This window comes from Colias eurytheme, chromosome 9 (genome assembly GCF_061535395.1).
Source record: "Colias eurytheme isolate Ceu_HAF_F1 chromosome 9, ilColEury1 Martin Lab GWU primary, whole genome shotgun sequence".
NCBI classification, from domain to species: Eukaryota; Metazoa; Arthropoda; class Insecta; order Lepidoptera; family Pieridae; genus Colias; species Colias eurytheme.
The window spans coordinates 10,791,464-10,818,876 of record NC_142988.1 but is presented as its reverse complement, the minus strand read 5'-3'; the positions used below and the strand labels follow the sequence as shown (position 1 = coordinate 10,818,876).

Below are 27,413 nucleotides of genomic sequence, written 5' to 3'. Positions count from 1 at the left end.
TATGTTTTTGAAAAACGATAAAATATATATTTAATATTAACATTGTAAGTTTCTGTGATTTTTTAATAATAGACAACTAAATAAAGATTCAGTAAATGTGGATTATTTTGTATTATTTCAATTGTCGTGAATATTATAGCATAATTTCCTTAGGGGGTACGACTTGAGCAACCTTACCCTATCTCAATAACTTTCTCAGTTTTACTCTTTGATATAAACCACATTTATAAACTTATTTCATAGAATAAAAAGCTGCACAATACTTAATCTTGAAGTAAGACGAACTTAAATCTACTAGACCCTAAATAATAGAGTTCAACAACTCTGGCGACTACATAAAACGAGATCATCAGAAAGCCCTAAATTATCTTTTTTAAGTTTTGTTTCATATTTTATTTTGTACAAAGCTTATTATGCAAAACATTCTCAATAATCTTAGCATAAATTGTATGCCCGGTCAAGAGTACTCTAGCATATCGCACTGGTGTAGTCGTGCTTTGTGAAGCGCGCTTCCGCCCACACGCTCGGCCTGTAAATTGTAATGGAGGCAAATCGTAATCACTCCTTATAAGTAAGTATTGTGTTTAATAAAAAATGCCGTTGAACTTTAAATATTCCGTAGGTATCATGATATTGAATTGCAAAAACTTTCAGCTGTATTTTTATAGAGTTTATTATTATTTCTTTAAATATTACATATTGTTACTTGGTTTTTGTATTTGTTGATTTGAAAGACTCTTGTTGTCTTTATGTCTTTTGTGCGATTAATGGCTATTAACCGCACATCTTACTTCCTAAATGTCTGCTCTATCTTTGTAGAGTTTATTATTTCTATAAGTACTACATTATATACCTACTATAATATTGGATTACGATTTAGTAGATACGTATATAAAGCTATAATTGGAACTAATATTTCTATTACCAGTCTCGCCGGTTACTTTGCAGAAAAATATATTTTAGGGTTACAAGGAAATGTCTAGACTTACTGTTTATTATTTAAGTACCTATATGAATTCATTACAATACACTACAGTGTGGATACTCATTTATCTAGCTGATGCACGAAGCTTCGTCTGGCTCTCCATTTCTTCCCGCTTTGCCTTGTTTTCCATTGCTACATTATCGTATACTAGATTTACGCCCGCGGCTTCGTGCAAATTTTCTAAGAAAACCCGCATAGTTCCCGTTCTCGTGGGATTTTCGGGATAAAAACAGGTAGCCTATGTCTTATACTGTCTTCAGCTACCTACATACCAAATTTAACACGTAACAAACATCCATCCAGCCTCATAAACTTCGCATTTACCTATAATATTTAGTAGGATGTTGTGCGTATGTAGCCAGTTGGTATTCATTATCACTTTATGAAAAATGTGAATAACAAGATTAGTCATTTTCAAACGTTTATTTAGACTTGATATCCCCTCGCTTTTAAACCTCAAAGTGATAAACGAGCAAAAAGATACAAATCCGAATAAGGGAGCCACCTTCGTTGATCCTAAGTTCGTAATGAGTAATTTCTGAGTAAGTCAAGTCCTTTTTTGACTCTGGGTGTTTGTCGTATTTGTATATCCTTCAAGTCCCTTGATTCTGAGTTTGCAATGAGTAATTTGTGAGTAAGCCCTCAAGTTTATCCACCCGGCTGCCGCAACAGAGCGTGACGTTTGGCAGCCACATTTGTGATTTGCGGCGCGCGCGCGTGCCACACCGCACCTGTGCAGACATGAAACGCATCTTACGAAGACTGCGAGAGAGTAAGTCCTTCGTATTATCTTCTTCACCGATATAATAAGTTAATCCATGCACCATATGTAGGTAGCCTATTACCTATAGCATCTATACCTACTCCTTTTGTATTATCTATTCTCCTTATATACCTATTTACATTTGTATTTTATTTCTTGTAATTTAAATAAATAAATTAAATACAGACTAAGAACACACGTGCATTAGTAGTTATACATTCGGACGATCAGCTAAGCACTCTAAGCGCACAAAAGCTATGCTATTATGCACAAAAGCTAAGCTATTATGACCACACATAAGGTAAATTAGGGATCTACTTTTGTTAGGTTACCTTATGATTTGATAGTTAGCCAATTTGGGTTAACAACACAAAAAAAAAATTACATAGAGCAAATATCACAGGCAAATATCGATATCTCTATCTTTGACGATCCTTGAAAATTTATCGTGGAAGAAGTGTGGATTGTGGAACCTATAAATAATATATCAGTAGGCAGTAAGGTATATGTTACGTCTTCGATCATTGTTGTTATTGATAGGTAATAATCGAAGGTTTACATTTATTAATTAATCGTTATGGACCCTTTTCTTCTTTAGTAGATGTAATGTGCTTGTAATGGCTTGTTGTTGTTTTATTTTAATTTTGAGTTTTAACGTAACTCTAAAACTATTAACCTAATGGTTAATGAATTTCAAAATAATTTATAGTCAAAAGTCGCTTAAAAATTTTCCAATTAGAGCATTTTTTCGTTACTTAATTATGGTAGAGCTTAGTAGAGCCTGTGGGTAGAGCCTGCAACTCCTTTCCAAGTCCTTTCTTCTTCTTTAAAGTACAGAGCTGTTCTTTATTAACTTGTATATAGAGTTAAGACTTGCAAATAGGCTGTAGTAGGTAGATACAGTCTGCAGTTAATCTAACAATATAATGTACATTATTTCCCAGGTGCTTAGATATATATGTAGGATACGTTCATTTGCGTTGTTATCTTACAAAATAACAGACAAATCAGTTAATCCCACGGTCTACAGAAATTATACTAATTAATAGATATATTTAGCTCAAAGATTTAAATCTTAGTATTGTATTTAAAATTTAAATAATTATCTAAGCAAATTAAATAATTTCACGAAAATTAATTTAGGATACCTATAGGCATATTATGTACAGTTTTCACAATCAGTAACATTTTAATTAAGTTTTTGATCAAGTACTTAAATTTAATTTTTATCAAAAAATACTCGAAATGATCGAAAGGTCGTTATAGTACGTTATGTACCCATCTAATTTATATAATTAATACCACAGACGTATATTTATACATGTCTGTGATTAATACTTGTTTAGTATTTATCTACTGTTGTTATAATAAATTCACCTAAATATATCAGTCATAAAACTACGATAAAGCTGTATTCGCGATCAAGATAATTTAAAAAGTGGTCGTCAATTTTGGAATTCTTTCGCCGGTCAGCGGCTGAGGACAGAGGCATCGCGTCGAGAGGTCGCAGGTCGCGCGCGCAGACGCCACGCCTCCCTAATTGCGCACCACGCAAATAAATAATTTTTATATCCATTTCATACCGCACATTTTTCCACGTACTTTTCTGAGATACGGAATACCAAGACGATGTTAATCGGTACAACGAATTGGTAATTATACTCTAGCAACTCTGAAATGTGAAGTTTTACACGACTGGCCGTAGTTGTTGCGTAAATGAAAAAAAATGTGTGGAACGTTTTGAGAATTGAGGAGAGTTATAGCACCTTATTTATCTGTTAAAAGAATCCTTCCATCCTTTGCTTGTAACATATTATATTTAGTAAATTGAAATAAGTTATAAAATAAGTAGATATTTATAATTGCACATCATTGTATTTTTTTAGATTGTTCATGGGAAGGTAATAGGTATGGTATGGGTAATGGGTATGTTATATGAGATATTGTAAGTTGTTCTCCTATAATAATTTTATTATTAGTCGTTATTTCTAATTCCTATCACCATTTAACTCTACCTTCAGACTTATTTAATTTATTATAAGTGTTATTCAGAAGATTGTATTGTGCATGATGTATTGTCAAAAATTACACGTATTTCTATACAGTAGTAATTATTATTATCAGATCAGAGCAACGTTTAGTTACAAATTGGTTGCAAAATTTGCATTTATTGAACGATTTGTGAACAGTGACATTCTTTAGATCGCGCATTCCGTCAAGACACGGCAATTTTCTATGTAGAATTTTATACATTGTGTACCTCGCCTTATAGTGTTATAGAAAAGCCTTCATATAAAGTGAAAAATTACTTGAAAATTAAAATAGTATAAATGAATGCATTTTAGCCGTAAGTTATTTGTTGAGAAATTTTCGTTTCGAGCAGACTTTATTATACTAAATTGCGGAAGTATCTTAATTCGAGTAGTATTAGTAGTTATTGATAAAAAAATGTTGTGTGGTTTTATGAAACCACGGTAAAAGTGAAACTGTTCGAACGGTTCCGAACACTGCTTTGTGTAGCGCATGTCGCTTGAGGTACGTAAAGCTGGCGATGAAAAATTAGCGAAATTAAAAAAAAACAACACCAGAATTTGTTGCTTATTTGTTGCTAATTAGTTGCTATAATGACGATTTTGTTGCTCAACCCCGTTCGCTGAAAATCAGCAACAGTTCTAGCTTAACGTTAAGGTAGCGTGCAGAAATCGGAAAAAGGGATGGATCGTTGCAAAAATGCAGATGAATTTGTTGCTAATTTGTTGCTGCATAAAAACAGTGAAAATTTTGAATTTTTTTCATTGGCGCCAAAAATAACACTGGCCACGTCAACTTAATTGTCGATTTTCGGTAGTGAAACATAAAAAAAAATTTGTTGCTCCTCACATCGTTCACTGGCACAGTGTACAGAGCCAGCAACAAAATAGAAACCGGAAGTAGAGTTAATTTTGAAACCGGTTTGCTAGAAAATCGTCCACGCCAGCTTAACTGTCGATTTTCGGTAGTGAAACATAAAAAAAAAACTTGTTGCTCCTCACATCGTTCACTGGCACAGTGTACAGAGCCAGCAACAAAATAGAAACCGGAAGTAGAGTTAATTTTGAAACCGGTTTGCTAGAAAATCGTCCACGCCAGCTTAACTGTCGATTTTCGGTAGTGAAACATAAAAAAAAATTGTTGCTCCTCACATCGTTCACTGGCACAGTGTACAGAGCCAGCAACAAAATAGAAACCGGAAGTAGAGTTAATTTTGAAACCGGTTTGCTAGAAAATCGTCCACGCCAGCTTAACTGTCGATTTTCGGTAGTGAAACATAAAAAAAAAAAATTGTTGCTCCTCACATCGTTCACTGGCACAGTGTACAGAGCCAGCAACAAAATAGAAACCGGAAGTAGATTAACACTACTCTGTACACTGTGCCGGTGAACGATGTGAGGAGCAACAAATTTTTTTTTATGTTTCACTACCGAAAATCGACAGTTAAGCTGGCGTGGACGATTTTCTAGCAAACCGGTATCAAAATTAACTCTACTTCCGGTTTCTATTTTGTTGCTGGCTCTGTACACTGTGCCAGTGAACGATGTGAGGAGCAACAAATTTTTTTTTATGTTTCACTACCGAAAATCGACAGTTAAGCTGGCGTGGACGATTTTCTAGCAAACCGGTTTCAAAATTAACTCTACCTCCGGTTTCTATTTTGTTGCTGGCTCTGTACACTGTGTCAGTGAACGATGTGAGGAGCAACAAATTTTTTTTTTATGTTTCACTCCCGAAAATCGACAGTTAAGCTGGCGTGGACGATTTTCTAGCAAACCGGTTTCAAAATTAACTCTACTTCCGGTTTCTATTTTGTTGCTGGCTTTGTACACTGTGCCGGTGAACGATGTGAGGAGCAACAAATTTTTTTTTATGTTTCACTACCGAAAATCGACAGTTAAGCTGGCGTGGACGATTTTCTAGCAAACCGGTTTCAAAATTAACTCTACTTCCGGTTTCTATTTTGTTGCTGGCTCTGTACACTGTGCCGGTGAACGATGTGAGGAGCAACAATTTTTTTTTTATGTTTCACTACCGAAAATCGACAGTTAAGCTGGCGTGGACGATTTTCTAGCAAACCTGTTTCAAAATTAACTCTACTTCCGGTTTCTATTTTGTTGCTGGCTCTGTACACTGTGCCGGTGAACGATGTGAGGAGCAACAAATTTTTTTTTTATGTTTCACTACCGAAAATCGACAGTTAAGCTGGCGTGGACGATTTTCTCGCAAACCGGTTTCAAAATTAACTCTACTTCCGGTTTCTATTTTGTTGCTGGCTCTGTACACTGTGCCAGTGAACGATGTGAGGAGCAACAATTTTTTATTTTATGTTTCACTACCGAAAATCGACAGTTAAGCTGGCGTGGACGATTTTCTAGCAAACCGGTTTCAAAATTAACTCTACTTCCGGTTTCTATTTTGTTGCTGGCTCTGTACACTGTGCCAGTGAACGATGTGAGGAGCAACAAATTTTTTTTTATGTTTCACTACCGAAAATCGACAGTTAAGCTGGCGTGGACGATTTTCTAGCAAACCGGTTTCAAAATTAACTCTACTTCCGGTTTCTATTTTGTTGCTGGCTCTGTACACTGTGCCAGTGAACGATGTGAGGAGCAACAAATTTTTTTTTTATGTTTCACTACCGAAAATCGACAATTAAGTTGACGTGGCCAGTGTTATTTTTGGCGCCAATGAAAAAAATTCAAAATTTTCACTGTTTTTATGCAGCAACAAATTAGCAACAAATTCATCTGCATTTTTGCAACGATCCATCCCTTTTTCCGATTTCTGCACGCTACCTTAACGTTAAGCTAGAACTGTTGCTGATTTTCAGCGAACGGGTTGAGCAACAAAATCGTCATTATAGCAACTAATTAGCAACAAATAAGCAACAAATTCTGGTGTTGTTTTTTTTTAATTTCGCTAATTTTTCATCGCCAGCTTTACGTACCTTGTCGCTTGACGGTCGGCAGCCGCGATACACGCGACATGCGCTACACAGACCAAAAAGTTTGAGACGATGTAATAAAAGTTTCACTTTAAAAAGGGGTCTGTCTATTTAGACTCGCGTATGCATCTGTAAATAATACGGTTAAAATTTCAGTATCAGTATAGAACACCCAAATAAATAGATACCTACCTACACTTAAATAGATACATGAGTACATACATTTTCTTTCAAACTGTCAATGTGATCTTGTGATCATTGTGATCTTATTGTGATCATGTTTTTATCAGTTATCAAACAGTAATTAGTAGGTACTGTTACGCTGAGATGTTACGTTAGAAGCTTTCAATTTCCTACTTCGACTAGAAAACAGTATATCAAGAATACATATATCGATATTAAAACGCTATTTACTTGAAACATCTAGAAGTTAGTTACCAACGTATTCGCAGTTCTACGGTTCGCAATTCGCAAATGCTTGTCGAATTTATTTGTATCTAGCTGTCAAGCTTCAGAGCTGGGGAAGGCGTGTCCAATCGAAACGTCATTACTTATTCGTCACAGCTCGAAGTTTGCGACACTTGAAAGTGTTCCACTGACCGCAAAATTCCCTTTCTATCGCATCTTAGATCGTATAGCTTTTTTATCCTGATCTATTTTTATTTTATTTCATTTGTTGTAAATATTGTCTAGCACTAAATAAATAGTAAACTCATATAATTCGCTATTATTATCTTTACCTAACTACCTAATAATAATATAAACGAAACTAAAAGCATGATAAATAAATTCTGTGTTCCGAATTTTAGCGCTCTAGGAACGTTATCAGAATTTAGAATTCGATCGATTTAAGAGTTTAGACTTTTTGGTTTCAACTTTCAATGCTTGAAAATAGAATATAACAGTCATCTCATACATTATATTATTTTCATTAGGATGACCCATAGAAATCTAAATAACAAGACACTAGAAGTCGTAAGCGTGCGTGACCTTGTCGCCACTCAGGTGATTTGCACATCACCAGTGCATTCGTCACTGTTCAGTTGCTCTGGAGACGTATGAGTGTATACATGGTGTGTTTCAGCAATTCCCATTGCGGAAATTCTTCCACAAGTTGTAATTATACTTATAAAGGAATAATATTTCATCGGAAAATATATTTTTTTAGATATAATGCCGTTTTTCCTTAAAATTATAGAATATTTACAAGTATTACGAGTGTCACCATAGTAATCGAAATAACAATGAATGACACAGTCGACCATTCTTATTATCACGTTTGTTCGTATTGGAGCAAAAAGTCTCATATACTTAGGGATGTTATTCTAAAATAAACCGTAAATTCGTGCGTTAGGATACATATTCAAAAGCTTAATTTAATAGATAAGTTAGTTTTCACTAAAATCAAGCTGTCCAATAAAAGGCATAGTTTACTTGTGTGTACTGTTTAGCTTTCGGTTTGAATGTGTTGATTTTGGCGACAGCGGTTTTCATACGAATTATGACATTAGAGCACTTCTATGTGTCTTGTTATTTAGATTTCTATGGGATGACCTTTGTTTCTATTCACTAAGAACTTTTGAAGAATTTTCCATATAAATACCTAGTTAGGGCGCTTGTGCACTACAAGGAATTTTACTGTCCGGCATTCCGATTTTTTACGGTCCGGTGTGGCATGAAAAAAACCGATGAATTGCTTGTGCACCTGTCCGTATTTACTCGGATCAGTGCGGTACAGTTCAAGGAAGTATGGCGGTATAATAAATGATTGTTTTTGCATTTTACAAGAAACGAGTAAAAAATATAGAAGATGAAATATTATACTTCGTTATAATAAAAAATAAAGTTCAAGATTTAAAATGTGTGTTTCACTTATTTAAATTAATCGGTGACGAGGAGCTAAAGCTATTCCCACTTGAACTTTAACTTACCAACACTTACTTAGATAATAATTATAGGTCAATGTATATAAAAATAAAATACCGACTTTTCAAATTACATTGCCAGGTAAAGGGAAGTAAAACAAGAGCTTGCTTTCAATTGGCATATGCTGTAAAAATGCCAAGCAAGTGGGCATTCGAAAACAATTATTATATCTACAGCGACTCGTAGACACAAAAAACCATCCGGAATAGCGAAAAGTGAAATGTCGGACAGTAAAATTACGTATAGTGCACAAGCTAGCATTTAGATTAAGGGCGTGCCATACCGGATCGTAAAAAATCGGAATGCCGGACAGTAAAATTCCTTGTAGTGCACAAGCGCCCTTAGTTTTTTACGTTTATAGAAGCGTTGTTCGATAAATTCCAAATAAAACGAACTAGGTATGTTTTGATTTAATTCTCTTCTTTTAATTTCACTGTACTTAGTCCGTAAATACATTTTTCTTTATTTATATTAGTTAATTAAAAATTATTAACACTTATTAACTAGTTACTAATTTACCAGAAATATTAAATAATTGTATATAAGAATATGCATAGAAACAGATTTATGTGTAACTGTTCTATTTTATTTAAATCTAAGCCAGAGCAATTATTATTGTCCAATTGTGATACCCATGGTGTAATATGCCCGCAATTTCGCTTTTTCGCCGATTGCGTGTCTTGTAGCGTGGATTGCTCTCACATAGAATGTGTAGGGTCGACAAAAAAAGCTTGATTTTTAAAAGATTATATACAGGGTGTCACACTGTTGGTATACTAAGCTCAAAGGAGGTTTTAGTTTTGCATACGCTGAGTACGTAAAAAATACTTATAAAAATCCAGACGCATTTTTTTTCAATAGATGAATTCTTAAAACTCTATGTGTACACCCCTAACAAGCAACCGGCCCAACTTTGCCACCAGCACGTGAGCAGACCAGATCGTTTAAGATTATGTTTTCATAGACAAAATGCTCATATTAGAGAAGCGGTGTATGCCGGCTGCGCGAAGCTAGAGAAGAAAACATGGCTTTTCAGGAAAAATTAAGCAAAAAATTTTTGACGTAATTAGGTTGTTTAAGTATTTTTTACGTGATCACTGATCAGTGTTTGCAAAACTTCAATTCCCTTCGCGCTTAGTATACCAATAGTGGGACACCCTGTATAGTAGAGTCTTGTTATAAAATGTTTGGTCTAATTTAAAAACAATGCATCCGAATGTATTTTATTGAGGTATATTTATAAAAAAACAAGCTTTTATGTGAAAATAATTGTATGTTTTTCTTCAACAGATTATAAGTAGGTACTTACCTACTTAAGGCCTGAATCGGGTAGAATTCCCTTTTAATACCGAAAATTAACTCTAGTTATAACCGTTTTTCTTCTTAGATTCTTAATGTACATATCTAAAAAAAATGTATATTAAAGTTTCGAATACGATAAAGGGCATGGTTGTTTTAATTTGTTTATTTTACAATCAGGTTTTTGGAAAAAAATCATGAACATGAATTTTTGGACTTTAAACCAAAACGCTAAGTCAATATACTAACGTCAATTATTGTAGTGTTTTTACAGTGTGTTTATGAAATTGAAACACAGGCCATGGTTGTTTTAAATTTTGATTCAATATCCAAATATCTTTTTAAATAATTTTTATACGTACATTTACTACGGTAGATTCGCGCCGGTCCCTCGATCCCGCCTTGTAAATCGTCGCCAAGGTCACTAGCCCCTATTTTAACGCCTTAAGTAAGGTACTTTCCGATACCAAATAATTTACCTTCAGCGACGCGACGTCCACATTTTCCTCTTCTGCGGTACAAAGTTCATCTTAATTTGTATGTTGTCGGTACACAGAGTGCGCCTGCGTCGGGTTCTCACGGTACAATTATCAACTACACTCATCCTTAATTTTATCCTGCATCCTACCAGTCTCGACCCGCTTGCAATCTTGCACTGCTTTCGCGCATTCAAGCGATTACAAGCTAATTTCCTTTATGTTTACAGATAAAAAATCTTTAAGTAGCTGAAAACCCGCGGAGGGATAAATTATATAAAAATCGATTAGTATTTATTAGATTAGAATTATCGGATTATTCTGAATGCTCATAATTTGCCCGTTTCTCGTGCTGGACTATTAAATATGAAAAAAATGTGTAAGCAGTAAGTTTTAAGGTCATATATGGACCAATAAATACTTAGCAGTGTTTTTTTTTTTGGAAGTTTAAGTAAGTACTTATGTACCTAAGTAATAAAATTCCAATCAAAGTCTTGATTTTTAAAACTATCCTCTTCGTCTATGCTGTAGGTATTCATAGATAGAGAAAAATAATGATATACCCTTTGGATATTAAAACTGCTACGTATAAAAATATTAATTAATTTCCAAGTACAATATGGCAATGTATAATAATTATTATGTTCACGTATTATCTCGTAAATGTAGGCGGTGCTAACAAATCGTCTATGGGCTTAACTTTATAATTTTTTGATAATGATCTTGAGATGCGTGGGAGAGGGATGGGCTGACCTGTGCGCACGTACCTAAAATGGGCAATGTTTTTTTTTATAATGTTTATATCAATAATTTCATTTAGTACGTATAATTAATAATAGTGTTTATCGATAATTGTTAATTATATGTTATGGAAAAAAAAAATTATACTCACGTTTTGACGATTCTGAAAAAGCTAGAGACCTTAATTTAAGAAGATATAGATTAAAACTAGTAAAGTATTATATTATCTGTGATACCTATGTACGTAAAAATATGGAAAGTAGAAGATATCATTGATAGAAAGTATTTGTAGAGAATATTCTACAAATACTTTCTATCAATCTGATTCTAATCTGTAAACTGAGTAAGGTTGTTTAACCTTATCCGCAGAATAAGTACCTTATCTATAAAATATTGTAGGTACGTAAAATAAATACATATAAAACATACATAATAGAAAGTTCGCTTATCTTCTAAATTAATGAATGATTGTAGAAACATTCGTAATGTGATATGTACAATCATCATTCATTTTAAAACATTAAAAAAAATATGTCGGTTTAAAAAAAAAATCTTAGTTACCTACTATGCCAAAGCTGTGTGTAGAACATTTTAAAAATAATAGAGATTAGTCACTTAGACACACTACTGTATTAATACCTACTGGTGTTCGAGATCACGTCAATATGTATTTGGCTTATCTACGTAATTTTACCTATATTCATGAGAAACTGAAACATCAGAGTATTAAGTAATTCTGGATTTGGTAATCAAGTGCTCTTATAAATATGACAACCACATAATATCATGAAATATCGCTACTGAGAAAGCAGCTACAAAGAAAAAAAATATATTTCAAGCATACAGTAATATTATTATAGATGTAGCTGTATATGTACCTACGTGTATGCAACATTGTCAACCGTACACGAAATTCATTTCGGCTCCCCAAATATTCGCTAATAAAAAACATAAGGCCATTATTTTGACGTGACAATAGCGTGCGTGCGCGCGCCCTGTCACGGTATGTCACTCGTACGCACGTTTTCGGCAGTCGTGAATCCTGAGCATTCCCTCCCGCGGGAAGCGCGTTCCTGGCATACCGATATGCCTCTAGATCGATTCTTTTGTTTTTTTATCAGATTAAAGCGAGAATGTCGAGCTGTTATTGAGATTTCAAGGATGGCGCGTGGAGTAAACACGTACCTATACTACCTACTACCATGGACCAATATATATATCAAGATATTGGTCCTTGCTACTACTTAGTAGTTGTTGTAAGAGAAATGAGATATAACCAGGTTTATGAGTTCTATTGAAGTTTTTTATGATTTGGTATAAATTATTGTAATACTAAAATGTGTATTTCTAAAACAAATATTAGCGTTATAATTTTAAAGACAAAAATGTACAGTAATTTCAAATGAGTAACTAGTTACTTAGTTACTATCTACAAAAAAAGTAAATCTTCGCACTTCTCAAAATAAAAAATTAATTTCATCTTTATTTTGACGTAATAGCAATTTAGTGCGAAATGGAAAGTACTGAATTAATTAAATTTCTTTTATTATTTAATTATAATAAGTTAATTGCATTTAACTTCAAAAAATTTGCTTTTGCAATTTATTTTAACAAGATAGGTAGAGAAACAGACGCATCTTAATTACGTATGTTAAATATAAAACTTCATAACTTATCCAAATTATAAGCAATATTTCAATCTACACATTAACACAGAAATGCTTGTAAAAATCGAAATATGCATAATATGAAGTAATAAAACCGTGAAATTAAATCCAACATGTGCAAGGCCAAGATGGCGCAGAATTAGCGGGAAAATACATGTATCCATGACAGGTGTTGGTTTTCGCGAATAACCGAACCGTATCACCACAATGCAGATTGCTTTCCGATTTCTTGGAATTAACAGCACCGGAACTTTATTTGCACCAAAATATCTGTACACAATTTAAATATTTATTTTTTAATCATTATGTACCGAGCTTATGTCAAAAGACCTACCTACTAGAGAGCTTTCTAAATACTCTAGTTCACGTTAATCGTTAATAAATTAATAAAAATCTAGTACAACTGTCTCTTAGATAAGTACCTAACTGTAGACAATTCATAATAATAGTAGAAAAAAAAATATTTATAAGTAGGTAGGTACTTACTACTTACCTATTTTTTGTAAAATACATTTTTATTGGTAATTCGTAGGTATGAAAATAACACCCATGCATGTAAGTAACTACATCAAAATAGAGCTAATTATTTTGTATTTAGTGTAAGAGATGCTTTAAGCTTGCGTAATTATATTCGCATTACGATTTTAATTTAGATTATGGTTGATGCGTCTTCACAAACTTCGCTACCTATGCTAGTGATTACTTTTCTAGAGAAATTTCTTTTTTTTCGGCTAAAAAGACTAACTAGGAACGGGCATACGCAATTTAATATTCACGTTCATAAAATGTTGAAAACAAAATTGATACACGCAATTTTCTACTTATTTTCTATCCCAGAAAAACCAAGAGCCACATAAATGATAGACAACACAGATAGACAACAATTTTTAGACCATAGACAACAATTTTTTTCTATTTGAAATATTTATTAAGTATGTACGAGGTCTCAAGGCACTCTAATGAACAGGCGCAAAGTGTTGATTGTCTGCCTTTTTAGCACCACTGCACTATTTAGCTGCACCGTGACTAACGAACTAAACGCAGCACCTGCAAGGAATGCACACGATAATGATAAACAAACGTTTTGCTTCGTTCTCATTAATACATAGCTTGTATTTCGAAATGTTACTAGTGAGAGTATTGATTTAGAAATTCTGTATAATATACGGTTACTACTTTGAAGGTAACTAGGTTTAGTTTATCCGTAGATAATTGTAGTCGTTGTCTGTAGAAATGCCTCAATTTTCGTCCTTAACACATTGAAGGTATGAAAAAAAATTACTGGTCCAAAGGTGAAGCGTTATTTCAGCGTAAGATCTTTCTGATCATTTTATCCTTTTATCTTGTCTTAATGAAAAAAACCTTGAAAATCGCGTCGGGAAATAATATAGAGACATTTTTTTTTCACTTAAATTACATTTTTCAAAAAGGGTTGTTTTCAGTGGAAAATTAATATCAAACTAGCAGCTCACCCTAGTCTAGACGAAGAAAAAAAAATGTCTCGGTCTGGTAGGACACCTAAGGCTGATCACCTACTTGTCCCTGAAGAAAATCGATCAGTGAAACAGATGTATAATGCTTTTTCCCCTTTACCCCACTAGGGGTCATGGGACTTCACTTTACTTAGTGGAAGAATTTTCGAATTCGTGACATAATTTAGGAGCTTATTGGATAGGTACTTACAACCAAATAAACAAACATCTTCTGTATAAAATTTGTACTTACCTCGTAACTATTGATACATTCAAATTAAAAAATCGTCTTGTTTAACTCACTTATACTTTATCAAGGCTTACAAGTAGTTTTTATTTCAATAATAAAGGAAAAATTCAGGATACATTCCAGCCTTCTCAAGCAATTTCGCTCATTGATCGTAATAAAAGACCTTTGAACCACACTACATTCTTACACTCATACATCTAAATTAAGAAAGTGCAACATAATGAATGATTCGTGACCGGGCCTGTGTCGAATGGAGTATCCCAAGGCATTTAGCGAACCCGCCGCCAACTCGTGAGAAATCATTTTTTTAAACCCAATTATGGCCAAGCCATATTAGCAACTAGATCTCTGAGAATTTGTACGACGTCTTACAGTTATCCCAATAAATTGATACAGACATTACGGCAGGAATAAAATGATAATGCGGTGGTAAAACGGAATTGTTTAGTCTGTATATGGATTGCTTATTACACTTCTCCGATTGTAGGTGATAATTTAAAATTCTATGAAACAGATACTGCTGAATAGGGTAGGCAATAAAATAAAATTGACTCGATTAAAATTGAGTCTTCCAATAACTCTTGAGATAATTAGCTCTGGTCTAGCTGCAAACAATATATTATGTATATTTTTTTATTATATTACCATTAACCATAGATTATTTTCCAATTGTATAGTATTTATAATAGTATCAATCTATTGATTAATAATTTTGGTATATTTATGAGAATGAAGCGATACCTTATTTAAGTTTTTCGAATTCGATATTATTATGTATATTAATAGGTATATGCTTTCTATTCCACGAAGGAATATATTTTGTAACTGAAATCACTGCGTAATTTTAGAGAAAAATCACAAAATAGATACAGTAATAGTAAAATACAGACAGAATGCATTATCAAAGTTGTAGAGTAATCGATTTATTGATTAAAAAATTTATGATGCATCCAGAATCAAACTATTTTTCAGTCGCTTTTCATTTGTAGTTATTATATGAATATTGTACAATATTATTCACAGTACATGCTACGAAAACTACACGAAACTCTACGTTGATCGTAGAGCTAGAGCCTAATCCCCATCAAGATGACGATATTTTGTAAACTATTGAAGTTTCAAGTTTCGTCAGTCGTCGATTGGCGCGCGCGGTGGGCGGTAACGTGGTAGCTCCGTGAACCAGTGACCACACATTGTCGTAATTGTTTATGCCCAATAATCCGCTCAGTTGAACATGGTAATTCATTAATCATATCCACGGTATTGTGTTCTCTGTGATTGACTTTTCTTTTTTTTTTTGCGGTGCGTGCACGGTTTGAGATTTTTCGAATTGTTTTGGTTTTTGTAGAGTTATTGTAGGTATGGTGTTTATTGAAAGAAAGAAGAGTGAAGAGTGTTGTTGTTGAGATAAAATTATTTCCTGTGAAATTATTATGAATTAATTGTAAATACAGTTAGGACCGCACGAATTTTCTGAAAATATTAAAAAATATATTTCTACCTATTGCATTATGAAAAAAATAAGATTTTTTTTCTCAAAAGGCGTAGAATTTTTTACTTATCACAGCGTGCCGGTATAGTATAAAACACTTAAATATGTATATTTCTATTACAGAACTACTGCCAAAAGATTTACCGCCGCCGTACAGTGTGAACGATGGAAATTACGAAAACCGACAGGACGAACTGCGTAATGAGGTAAATTGTAATTTTATTGTAACACTCTTTTGTATTTATACAGGTTATTTCTTAAACACTTTAAAAATATGTACATTTTGTTACTATTACACATAAACTTTTTAATGATGTTCCACATAACTACTGGTTGATCATTATTTTAATTTATACCTTTGATTAAATGACAAAACGTATATTTTAATCTTTTATTTTATGTTGGTATTGTAAAATCATGTAATATCAAAAGTTATCTACAGAAATTAGTTTCCTGAATATTAGACTACAAGCCCGCATATGAAAAAAATATGGGTCAAATGAACCACCACGGGACTTATCTAGTACGAAAGAAGAGCAAAAAATAATAAGATTCATCACTATGCCGTCACTTGTAAGCTGTCCAACTGAGTGCAGATGAGAATTGAAAAGTACAGGTAGACTCGGTAAATTTTGGTCATATATTTTTGTACGGCATTCTTAACCATCGATAGATCCATTAAAAATAATAAGAAACCGCTCAGTGCCGTACAAAAATGTTGGTCCACCAAGTCGGAATTTTTATTTAATTTCCGAGAGTTACCGGGGGTAAATTTGGTCATTTGACCATGTACGGCATCTGTGTCATACTATTGCTATACTGCTTTTAATCCATTATTCCGCAACGCCGTACAAAAATCATGGGGACAAGGGGAAAAAATCGAGAGTTGTAATCCCCTCTCTTTCCCCACTCCAGAGGGTCATTTGACACAACACGAAATAAATTTATTTTTAAAGTATTTTATGCATAGATAATATTTTTTCATGTGCCGTACATTTTCGTTGGTTCAAAGGGGAAAAATCTGAAAAAGAAAAAATCCATATAACGAAATGTTTGCTTTATATTTTGATAATAAAATATAAATATACATTAATATTAGGAAGCTCGAGGTGGTTAATTATCACCTTGGAAAGTCGGAGTCAAGTGGAATGGACTCCGTTAAATTGATGAACTAATAAAAAAGCTATGAACGAAAAGATGTGAATTATATGCAATCAGCCCATGAATACAGGTAAAGTCACAAGCAAATGCTAGTAATATATACATATTCAAAATGTACAAGTAAAGCGCTTTCAAATGACACCAAACACGGCATATTTATCTTAACTTTATTTTTTTACTCTGTATGTTTTGTCCGCTAGAGGGCGCCACATTAGATTTTGTGAAACCCCATATAGCCTTTAGCTAGCTGGTCGCTGGTTATCCAGTGAACAATTCAGACGCTTCTAATGAATGTAATTTGTCGAATTCTGATAAGTAGTTTAGAAGTTACGAGGGAATAGATGAACATACATACATGACCTGTCAAAACCATAACCCTCCTTTTGCTTTGCCGTAGTTGGGTAAAAATATGTTAATGCCGTACTGTATCAAATGGCCATAAAGCACCCTTAAAATTGTAGCTTTCGTCGCTTTCATCAGCCTAAAAGATGTGGTCTGCACAAAAATGTACGGCATCGTTTTTTCCTAATTTATCTATATTAATACTATTTAAAACAACGAATAAAGTGTAGAAAACTATTATATTTCATTAATCTACGATGTTTAAACTTTAACAAAATTTCTGGTTTTGCATTTCTCTATAACTTTTTTTAGAACGGTTTCTTTTGAACGGCAATACTATACAACAATTGAATTTTACAATATCATGTTAAAAAAAAAGTTCCCGTACAGGGTCAAATGACCTTACAGCTCTTTATATCAAGAATTCGATGAAATTAAGATGATTATTGGTATACATTTAAAAGAACAATTATTTTTTGACGGCATTGCTTTTAATAGTACTTTTGAGTGCTAGATAATGTTTTGGAACCGAAGCCGTACTTAGTCAAATGACCCCCTGGAGTGGGGAAAGAGAGGGGATTGCAACTCTCGATTTTTTCCCCTTGTCCCCATGATTTTTGTACGGCGTTGCGGAATAATGGATTAAAAGCAGTATAGCAATAGTATGACACAGATGCCGTACATGGTCAAATGACCAAATTTACCCCCGGTAACTCTCGGAAATTAAATAAAAATTCCGACTTGGTGGACCAACATTTTTGTACGGCACTGAGCGGTTTCTTATTATTTTTAATGGATCTATCGATGGTTAAGAATGCCGTACAAAAATATATGACCAAAATTTACCGAGTCTACCTGTACTTTTCAATTCTCATCTGCACTCAGTTGGACAGCTTACAAGTGACGGCATAGTGATGAATCTTATTATTTTTTGCTCTTCTTTCGTTCTAGATATGACCCCTGGTGGTTCATTTGACCCATATTTTTTTCATATGCGGGCTTGTAGTCTAATATTTTCTTGCTCACTCAGTTGGAATATATTATAATAATCTATACTAATATTATAAAGCTGAAGAGTTTGTTTGTGTGTTTGTTTGTTTGAACGCGCTAATCTCGGGATCTACTGGTCCGATTTGAAAAATTATTTCGGTGTTAGATAGCCCATTCATCAAGAAAGATTATATGTATAACTAGATAGCATAATCAGTGACTATACAATGAAAAATTTAATAAAATTTGCCGACTCTACCATTTATATAGAGTCTAGAAAATAGTTTTAACCGTGACTACATCTGGTATTTTATACACTTTGAAATATTTGTATGAATTTAAATTATTTTTAACAGGTTATACCCTCTCCAACCCCGCCAGTACGCGAAGTTATAGATCTATTAGCCAATTGCAACATAACGAACAGCAGTGAACAATTTTCCGAAGTCGAATACGCCGAAATAGGCGACATGGGGCTTTGGCATTCCACTCCTCTACCCCATAGACACAAATCGAAAGTATCCCTCACGTGGGTACTGAAAGAAAACATAGACAACAAATTCGAAAAGAACGAGAAAATTCTATACACAGATAATAAATCAATAAACAAAGATAGAGTTGTAGGCAGAAGTGAATGGACAAATCGTCGGTTTAAAAGTGCTTGTGATAAATTTAATGGTGTTTATTCGTGTTCGGACTCAAGTGATGAAACGGAATACGTAAGAAAGAAGCACAGACATCGGCATAGACGGAAGAAACGGCATCCTAGATTCGGCTACGATATCAAGGATTTGGATAGCTTTTTAAGTCAGGTACGTTTTATAATTTTTATTTTTTTCCCCTTCTAGTTTTAAACAGTCTCTTTCGTTCTCAATTTTTTTTAAGAAAATATCTGGACAAATAATAAATTACTTATAAATTAAAATAATAAGGACTCGAATGGGCTCTTTCACCTTATCGTGGTTAGCCTAGCGACGCTAGCGGCTAGATACACACATATCTATAGTTTATATTTTTTCATGTTTATTTTATTCGAAAGAAATATTATATAACTTAACTTAAGCTTTGAATTCAAAATTCTATGGCTATAAATAAGAAAATATTATCAACACGTAAAATCCATGCTTTCACAATGTAATAGAGCAAGTGTGTAAAAACTAAAAAGACGTTCAACATAACATGTAGAGCTACTCATTTCCATTTCTAATTTATATCCTTAGTTTATATCTTAATGTACCTATCTAGAATATTATACGTATATTATATATGTATATGATCATTATTATGCCCTATAAACCTATTTCTGCAATCTCAATCATATAGGTACTTGTGACAAAAAGTAAATTTAAATAAGAGATACCTACAAGTATAATCAGCGATTTTTTTTATTTATTATAACACTGAATACTGATTATATTTTAATAAAGAACTAAAAATACCGAATTAATATGACAATATATTCAGCATTGTGAACCATATTTCTCGTTTAGTTAAACATACGCCACGAAATTACCAAATTGGAGCTCATAAATTGTACGTTATTCACAAAATTTCGATGCTTTATTACAGCGTTTCGCGGTCAACAGATTATCCGTTGTAATTTTAAACTCGACTTTCGTGCAATCTGTGGTATTCGAATTCCAAATTTTCTCAGAATCAAGTGGCGATATTTTGGCGCGATGATTTATTTCGAAAAATAAAATCAATAATAATTTGTTTTTGTTACATTATTTAAATTTAAATAACTTAAATAAATTTAAATAACTTAAGTAAATAAATTTAAATAACTTAAATAAATTAAAATAAACTAATAAGATTCTATAGTTTCGTTACATCGCGTATCAATTTCGCGCGATCAATTTCAGCAAAACGTAAAAAATGTCCGACACACACTTGTTAATTCATTATAGTAATTGGTAATAATAAAAAACGAAATTACCTTCTTTTTTAATTATTATTAAGTATGTATTAAAATCTCCAAAAACGTTATAATATAGGTAAATCTAAAGATATAAGTATAATAAATATAAGATCAAACAAACTCTAAAATTATTCAGTACCTATGAACATAGTTACATAGACCGTACTGTTTTAAGGAACCAACTTAAAGGTTGTAAACAAGCTTTAATTTAAAGATTTAATATTTCAGGGAAAAGTTACATTAAGTATTAATAATCTTTCTTCGAAATAACATGCTTCTACTACCTACCTATGTCTTCAGAATTGCAATTTTACACAATAGTATAGAGTATAGAAAAATAATAAATCATGGTGTAGTAACGAAATTACGATTGCGGCCCACAATTATTAGTTTCGTTTGACCTTTGCCTCGCAGACTTTATAAATTATTGGCAGTGTGAAATTTTTAAATTATAGCTTCATTTATCTTTCGCGCCGCAGTCATTATTTACCATTTAAATGTATTATGTTAATGTTCATATTATTTTATCATTAAGTGTAGTTATTGTCGTTTTAATGACTGAAGAAAAGTCAAGTCGTGTAGTTTGTTTTTTATTTCGATTACGATTTACGATATAAATATCGTAGCCGTGTAAATTATGACGTGTGCGATTTCTGTCTTCTTCTTAAAATTCGGAGTTACATGAAGAGCAAAAAATAATAAATTATTTTAAAATCCAAATTCAAAATTCAAATTATATTTATTTGCAAGAATGTAGACTAACAAAAAATTAGTTGTTTTAATTAAAAATTAAAATATTATGTGGCTAATACATTCTACCCTATATTAACGACGTTCAAGACTATAGCACAACATCACGTATTTATTTATTAAGTATTGTCTTTTCGTAAAAGGCTTTAGACGAGATATTGACACAAAATTTCGAGTCATTTGTAACAGGATGGCGGTTCTACAGGGGTCTTAGTACGCAATGTTAAAAAGAAAAATGATGGTGTGAACGCTGATACCGGTGGCTTAGTAGCGTGGGCGTTAGTCGAACTCGTCGGAAAAATAGCGAAAGTCAAACGATTTGTAACACAAAAATTTTAGAATTTACCGATAGCCCATAAAAAAGAAGTAGGCGGTAGTGTCATGCCATACTTTTCCGGTGTGACTTACAGCCCGCTATACCGACGCGAATGTGTTGATTTAAGGCTGCAGTCTAGCAAAATTGCGTTTTCAGCAAGTTATTTGACAATTTTTTCCCGGCTAATGAAATGATAAACTGAATTTTTTTTTCTTGTTTATCAATTAGTGTTATATACGCAATGCGCGTGAATTTTTTCAGATTTATAAAGTTACTTTATGTTACCTTAATCAGGCCTTCAAGATAAGTCTCTTTCCCCCAAAGACATTTCGAGCTAACTTTGTGCACTCACTACGTTGCAACCGATTACAATTTACACAATCTGATCAGCGCATTATTATCCTTATATAGTCGTTATTAAAAACTGCTGAATACAATTGCCGAAAAACTTATGATTTTCTTAATTAGAACGTTATAAATTCATTAAATTTCCCATTTTTTGCCTTACAAAATCTATTGATAAATACTGCTAAAAGTTATTTTTTCCATTAATTTATTCGAGTTGGTTGAAGACCAATGAGTATTAATCCTTTAAAAAATTTTTTTTTGAATTTTGATAATTCTTTAAATATTAAAAAAATATTTAAAATAATTAGGAAAAATCCTAGCGAATTTCTTTAGTCGCGCTCCTTGGGCCGGAGCGTTCTGACGTGTGCTCTACGCTCGATTTTCCTTCATACCGAAGTGAAAGTTGCTCTACTTCATTAAATTTAATATTTTTGTTAATTGATTATTTTTATCTTAGTTTTGTGCAAATATTCGTATTTTTAAACATTTGATTTCGATATGGAAAATAAACGAAAAAAATACGCGTGTAATTACTAGAAAAAAAATTATCTTCGAACATAAAGTTAATGAAACCAAATAGATTGCAAAGGTGATTGGCAACAATTTCTTTATTTTACGGGGTGTCAGTAAAGGGATGTATATTTCTTTAAAACTAAAGTAAGCTCATAAATTTTCTTATAATATAATTTTTTTGAAGTTCCAAAAATGTTTATTTTTCGTTTGAGAAATCCATACTAATATTATAAATGCGAAAGTAACTCTGTCTGTCTGTCTGTTACTCAATCACGCCTTAACTACTGAACCAATTTGCATGAAATTTGGTATAGAGATATTTTGATACCCGAGAAAGGACATAGGATAAGTTTTATCCCGGAAATCCTAAGGGAACGGGTTTTTCTTTGAAAAGACGGGCGAAGCCGCGGGCGGAAAGCTAGTACGAAATATAATATAAACTTGTATTGAGAACTTGAACTTCCCAAGTTCATCCGGGGAAATCCCCATACGGGGAAAATGATTTGTTTACTCCAAAATTGATCCGAGGTGTTTTAATTTTTTCTTCTAGTCATTTTCAACGTAGCGGCATTTTGTTTGATTATTAATTTTGTAATTAAATACAGGATGTTGGTTTTATATTCTGATCTTACAGACGCGCTGACAAATTTAGTCCGCCATTTCTAGTTTAGTCTACCAACTCTAAGTAACAATATTAAAACGAATGGATTATCATCACATCATCAAAACTCAGATGTAATGGAAGATCACAATAACATAGAAAATTCAGTGGGTGTTGAGAACTAAACAAACAGAAGTAACAGAGACGCGAAGAATAAAAAAAGAGGACGAAAACGATAATTCGTTGATGCTTTCCCTTTTCGACGTATTGTTAGGGTACATCACCAATCTGCAAAAAACAAAACTGATGATTGCTGATTAAAAATGAAAAACAAATAATCGACAACAGTGGTGAAAATTTGCTGATCACAATGAAACATCCTTCAGTGGTAGCAGATTTACTCATTTAAAATGTATCGGTGAAAAGCGTAAAGAAGAGGAGGACAGGAAAACATTATGAATGTGGATGGTGGATTGTATACAGGGTGTAATCGATAAGTATGTGCAGGCGATTATGACGTTATTATTGCAGGTATCAAAAAACTTAAAACTGATATCGAAATTACTTTACCTAATGAGTAAAATGACAATAATAACTTTTTAAAAGTATAACGAGAAATATCTAAAAAATTTACTTCATACACACCCATATCAAAAAGGGAAAATGGGACTAGTAGAAGTTAAATGTCTAATTCCGGCAAAAGACATGAATGCGGAAGATGCGGTTAAAAAAATTTTAATATTTGAAATACAATGCAAACAATAACACTTTTGTCATAGATAAGAATCATGACTATTTTTTCCAAATTCAGGGACAACTAAACGTTGCAGAAGCAGAAGTCTGCTTATTTGCTGTTTGGACTGGAGTGAATCATTCGTTAAAAATAGAATATATAAAAAAGTATGTAACGTTTAGGCAAAATAAAATGATGGACCATTATCAAGATTTTACATAAATTGCCTACTGTCAGAATTGATTGATTCGAGACTTCAGCATTCGATGCCCATCAAGGACCCATCCTATATCATTCAAGCGATTGAAAAAAAAGAGATAAATCCAGTGCAACCGATAAAGCATCAGAATGCTAGCAAAAGATTTATTAGGTTTATCAATATAAATCTATATATGTATTATACATAATATAATAAATCTGTAGAAGACGCGAAGACTGACATCCGCGCGGACGGAGTCGCGGGCGGAAGCTAGTCAGAAATAAATATCTTTTGTTTTCATTTGTGTATTTTTCTATTTAATAATTTTTTAACACAAACATTACATTTCTTCTATTATATACAAAATTTGTTTATCCGTTTTATTAGTTAAACTGAACAACTTTCACTAAGAAACTTAGGTCGAAAAAAATGTATAGAGTTATGCATTTTGTATGGAAAGCTTATTTTTTTTTATATTTCGTCCAAATTTCTTTGTAAAAGTTGATCAGTTATATAAACATGAAGTTGAAGATATCAATAGAAAGTATTCGCAAATTTTGTGTACTGATAAAAAAAAAATCACCCGGTGTAATTTTCACGAAAATTGTTTCAAATTGTCATTTTTGGTACTTATTACGAATATTAAATTATGCATACGAATGATTTAATTTGTAAAAATTAAGTGGAGCAACTTTCCCTTAGTACATTTGTATTATTTACATATAGGATGACAGGATGCATTTGTTTGCACTACTAGACCAAGCCCTTAAATAAAACAATTATTCAACCATCGGACGCCGTATTACGAACTAACAACGTGAAGCCACCATAGTAAGCTAGCGATCGTGTAAACTGTAAAGACAATAAACACGCACACACTCTCACCATAGTAAGCTAGTCGGCCGCCATTACGTCGTGAACTACCGACTGATTAACTGCGTCACTGTTTCACAAAAAATATTTAAAATGCCGTCTTGCGTGGTTAAATGGTGTCGCAACAGTACAATTTTAAATAACAAATCACAAGGGATTACATTCCACAGGGAAGCAAGTTATTTCTTTTATGTTTTAATGACAAAATTATTACGGCAAAATTTATAGAAAAAAATACAGCCGCCATTGTCATCAACACAGCTGTTGCCATGGCAACATGGCACACACACATGGATGTTTCGCCGCCATTACTAGGCTTCACTCAATGTTTAGGCGATATACCGTCCGTCTTTTTTTATACGTCCATGTATTCAACTATTTGTACCAGGCTAACTTTTGCACAGGTAACTATCGTCGTGCAGCCATTTACGAAAATCGCCATGCCATACTTTTCGGACGATTCCAAATGGTCGCCATACCGCCGAAAATCTGCAAATTTTTTTTATTTCGCCAAACTTTTTGTACCAGTATTGCATTTGGATTTTTGGAGAGTAATTGATAAAATGTGACCATTATTATATTTGCCATACTTCTAGTAGGGGGGAAAAGTGCTGTCATACTTGAAAAATTAATTTATTATTAATTTATATAAGTGAAGATTTTGTATTTATTTTCGTTGATCCTCAAACTTACAGGAAAAATAAGTGCCATACTGTTACAAATCGTTTGACATTCGCTATTTTCCGACGAGTTCGACTAACGCCCACGCGACTAAGCCGCCGGTACCAGCGTTCAGACCATCATTTTTATTTTTGTCATTGCGTAGTAAGAACCCTGTAGAACCACCTTCCTGTTACAAATGACTCGAAATTTTGTGTCAATATATCCCGGTCTACATTGCACGTATTAACTTGAATAACCGTAGCTTAAATACTTTTTTCAAGGTCGTACATTTTCTACGCTAAAATCAATCACTATCAACTTAGCTGTTTATGCTATGAAAATATATAGAAAATAAAAATAAAAGCGGCCTCGCTTGCAGTTTTTCCCGCAACTGGTTTTAAAACTGTGGATTGTTACGTTACAATGTGAATAATGAATATTCTAGTTAGAATAATACATTATAATATATTTTTTGTCATTTACAGGCCTCATTAGACCATCCAGGTAACATACCAGTAGTGATAGCCTTCCCAACAACGCTATACCAAACCCAGAAGAACTTACAACGTGAGCTACCCTTACCCCTTGGTACGGTGGTCAACGCAGTGTTCAAGAATCAGCAGTGGTTGTACACCCAGACGCCGCATGGTGATGAAGGCTATGTGCTGTATAGCGCTTGTTTGCCTTTGGGAATACTGCCTTCTAGGTAAGATTTTGACGTGACAACGTCTTATAATTCGATAGAGCCGCCTGCACGCACGAAAAAACATGACTCATGCGGCGTTACCTCGCTCTAAGGCGTTCCATGTAAGGCTTGAAGTGCGAGCGAGAGTGCGGAACGAGCGACAAATCGGACGTTGTCACGTTAACTATCGTCAGTAAACCGACTTTACAGACAACCTTTTTTTTTATTAGATTTGATAAGAGGTGGAGGAATTGTGAAGTTGCATATCGTAGAACCAAATGGTTCACTGTTCGATAACATGACATTCAACGCATGACACATCCTTGGCCATTTTTATGGCTAAAATCTAAAACTCAAATGTTATATTTTATACCTTCAGTAGAAATAAATACGAGCTGTTTGTGAAATTAGATAAATCTCCGGTGTATCTTCATTTTGGGTATACCTACATAATATTATTTATATAACATGAATACGCATCATCTTTAGTCGTGGAGGATATACTAAAACCGATTGTATCTAAGAATCCCATCATAGCAGAAATTATTATGTTTTTCGTCTATATAGTATCAAGTATCGTATCAAGTTCAGTCCCATAACAATGAAGCTTGTATTATACTAAAATATTCCATGTGTAACCTCAATTATGTATCTAAAATTAGTCATCAGTATAACATTATTTTCAGAACATCGCTCCAGAAGAAAACACCATGCTGGGAAAGCAGCACAGATATCTATCCACGGCCATGTGGAAACCTCACAGATAACGAAAAGGAACATCTTCGGGGTCGAACGCGGTCAGAGAGCAGCTACAAACGTAGGAGTCGCTACAAAAGCTCCTGGGCGGAAAAGGACTTTGACACCCTGTACTTAAAGACTAAATCCGTGTCCAACCTTACTGATAATAAGGAAAACTTTAGAGGTGTGCGTAATACTTTGTTAGTGGTGAATACAGATTATATAGGCAGTGCGTTGAACAAAACGTTAACAGTGTATAAAGGTGATGTTGTCACATTGGTCCCTGGACTTACAGAGAGTGACGTGGACTCTGAGTGGTTTTTTGTGAAAAAAAGTGATGGTACCGAGGGTTTTATTCCCGCGGATATTGTAGGACATGGCTTTTTGTGAACTTAAGAGACTGAATTGTAAACTTTTGATTGATTGAAGTTAAATTTTTATTGCGAATTTGTGAAACTTATTGGTACTGTAAGATATCTATCTGCTTCACAATTGATTATGTTTGTTAATAATTAAATTATACTTGTTTCA

The 27,413-nt window shown here is 33.3% G+C and overlaps 1 protein-coding gene across 3 annotated transcripts; it reads left to right on the top strand.

Annotated features, from left to right (window-relative positions):
• The first annotated feature begins 1,691 nt into the window (after window positions 1–1,691).
• Window positions 1,692–27,413, top strand: LOC149906107 (uncharacterized). Of its 3 annotated transcripts, none has more exons than XM_090105790.1 (5): window positions 1,692–1,757; window positions 16,173–16,255; window positions 18,899–19,354; window positions 25,945–26,165; window positions 26,831–27,413. In XM_090105790.1, the coding sequence occupies exons 1-5, from the start codon at window positions 1,727–1,729 to the stop codon at window positions 27,270–27,272; spliced, it is 1,233 nt and encodes a 410-aa protein (XP_089961916.1). In that variant the 5' UTR covers window positions 1,692–1,726; the 3' UTR covers window positions 27,273–27,413. The 3 variants fall into 3 exon arrangements, with proteins under 3 accessions (XP_089961916.1, XP_089961917.1, XP_089961918.1); XM_090105791.1 differs by lacking the exon at window positions 1,692–1,757 and adding an exon at window positions 15,672–15,794; XM_090105792.1 differs by lacking the exon at window positions 1,692–1,757 and adding an exon at window positions 15,793–15,916.

Excerpts from the sequence above, each read along its gene's own strand:
- LOC149906107 (XM_090105790.1), top strand. The coding sequence starts at position 1,727 with ATGAAACGCATCTTACGAAGACTGCGAGAGA. Across the intron at positions 1,758-16,172 it reads CTTACGAAGACTGCGAGAGA|AACTACTGCCAAAAGATTTA; the intron begins GTAAGTCCTTCG and ends TTTCTATTACAG. Across the intron at positions 16,256-18,898 it reads AGGACGAACTGCGTAATGAG|GTTATACCCTCTCCAACCCC; the intron begins GTAAATTGTAAT and ends TATTTTTAACAG.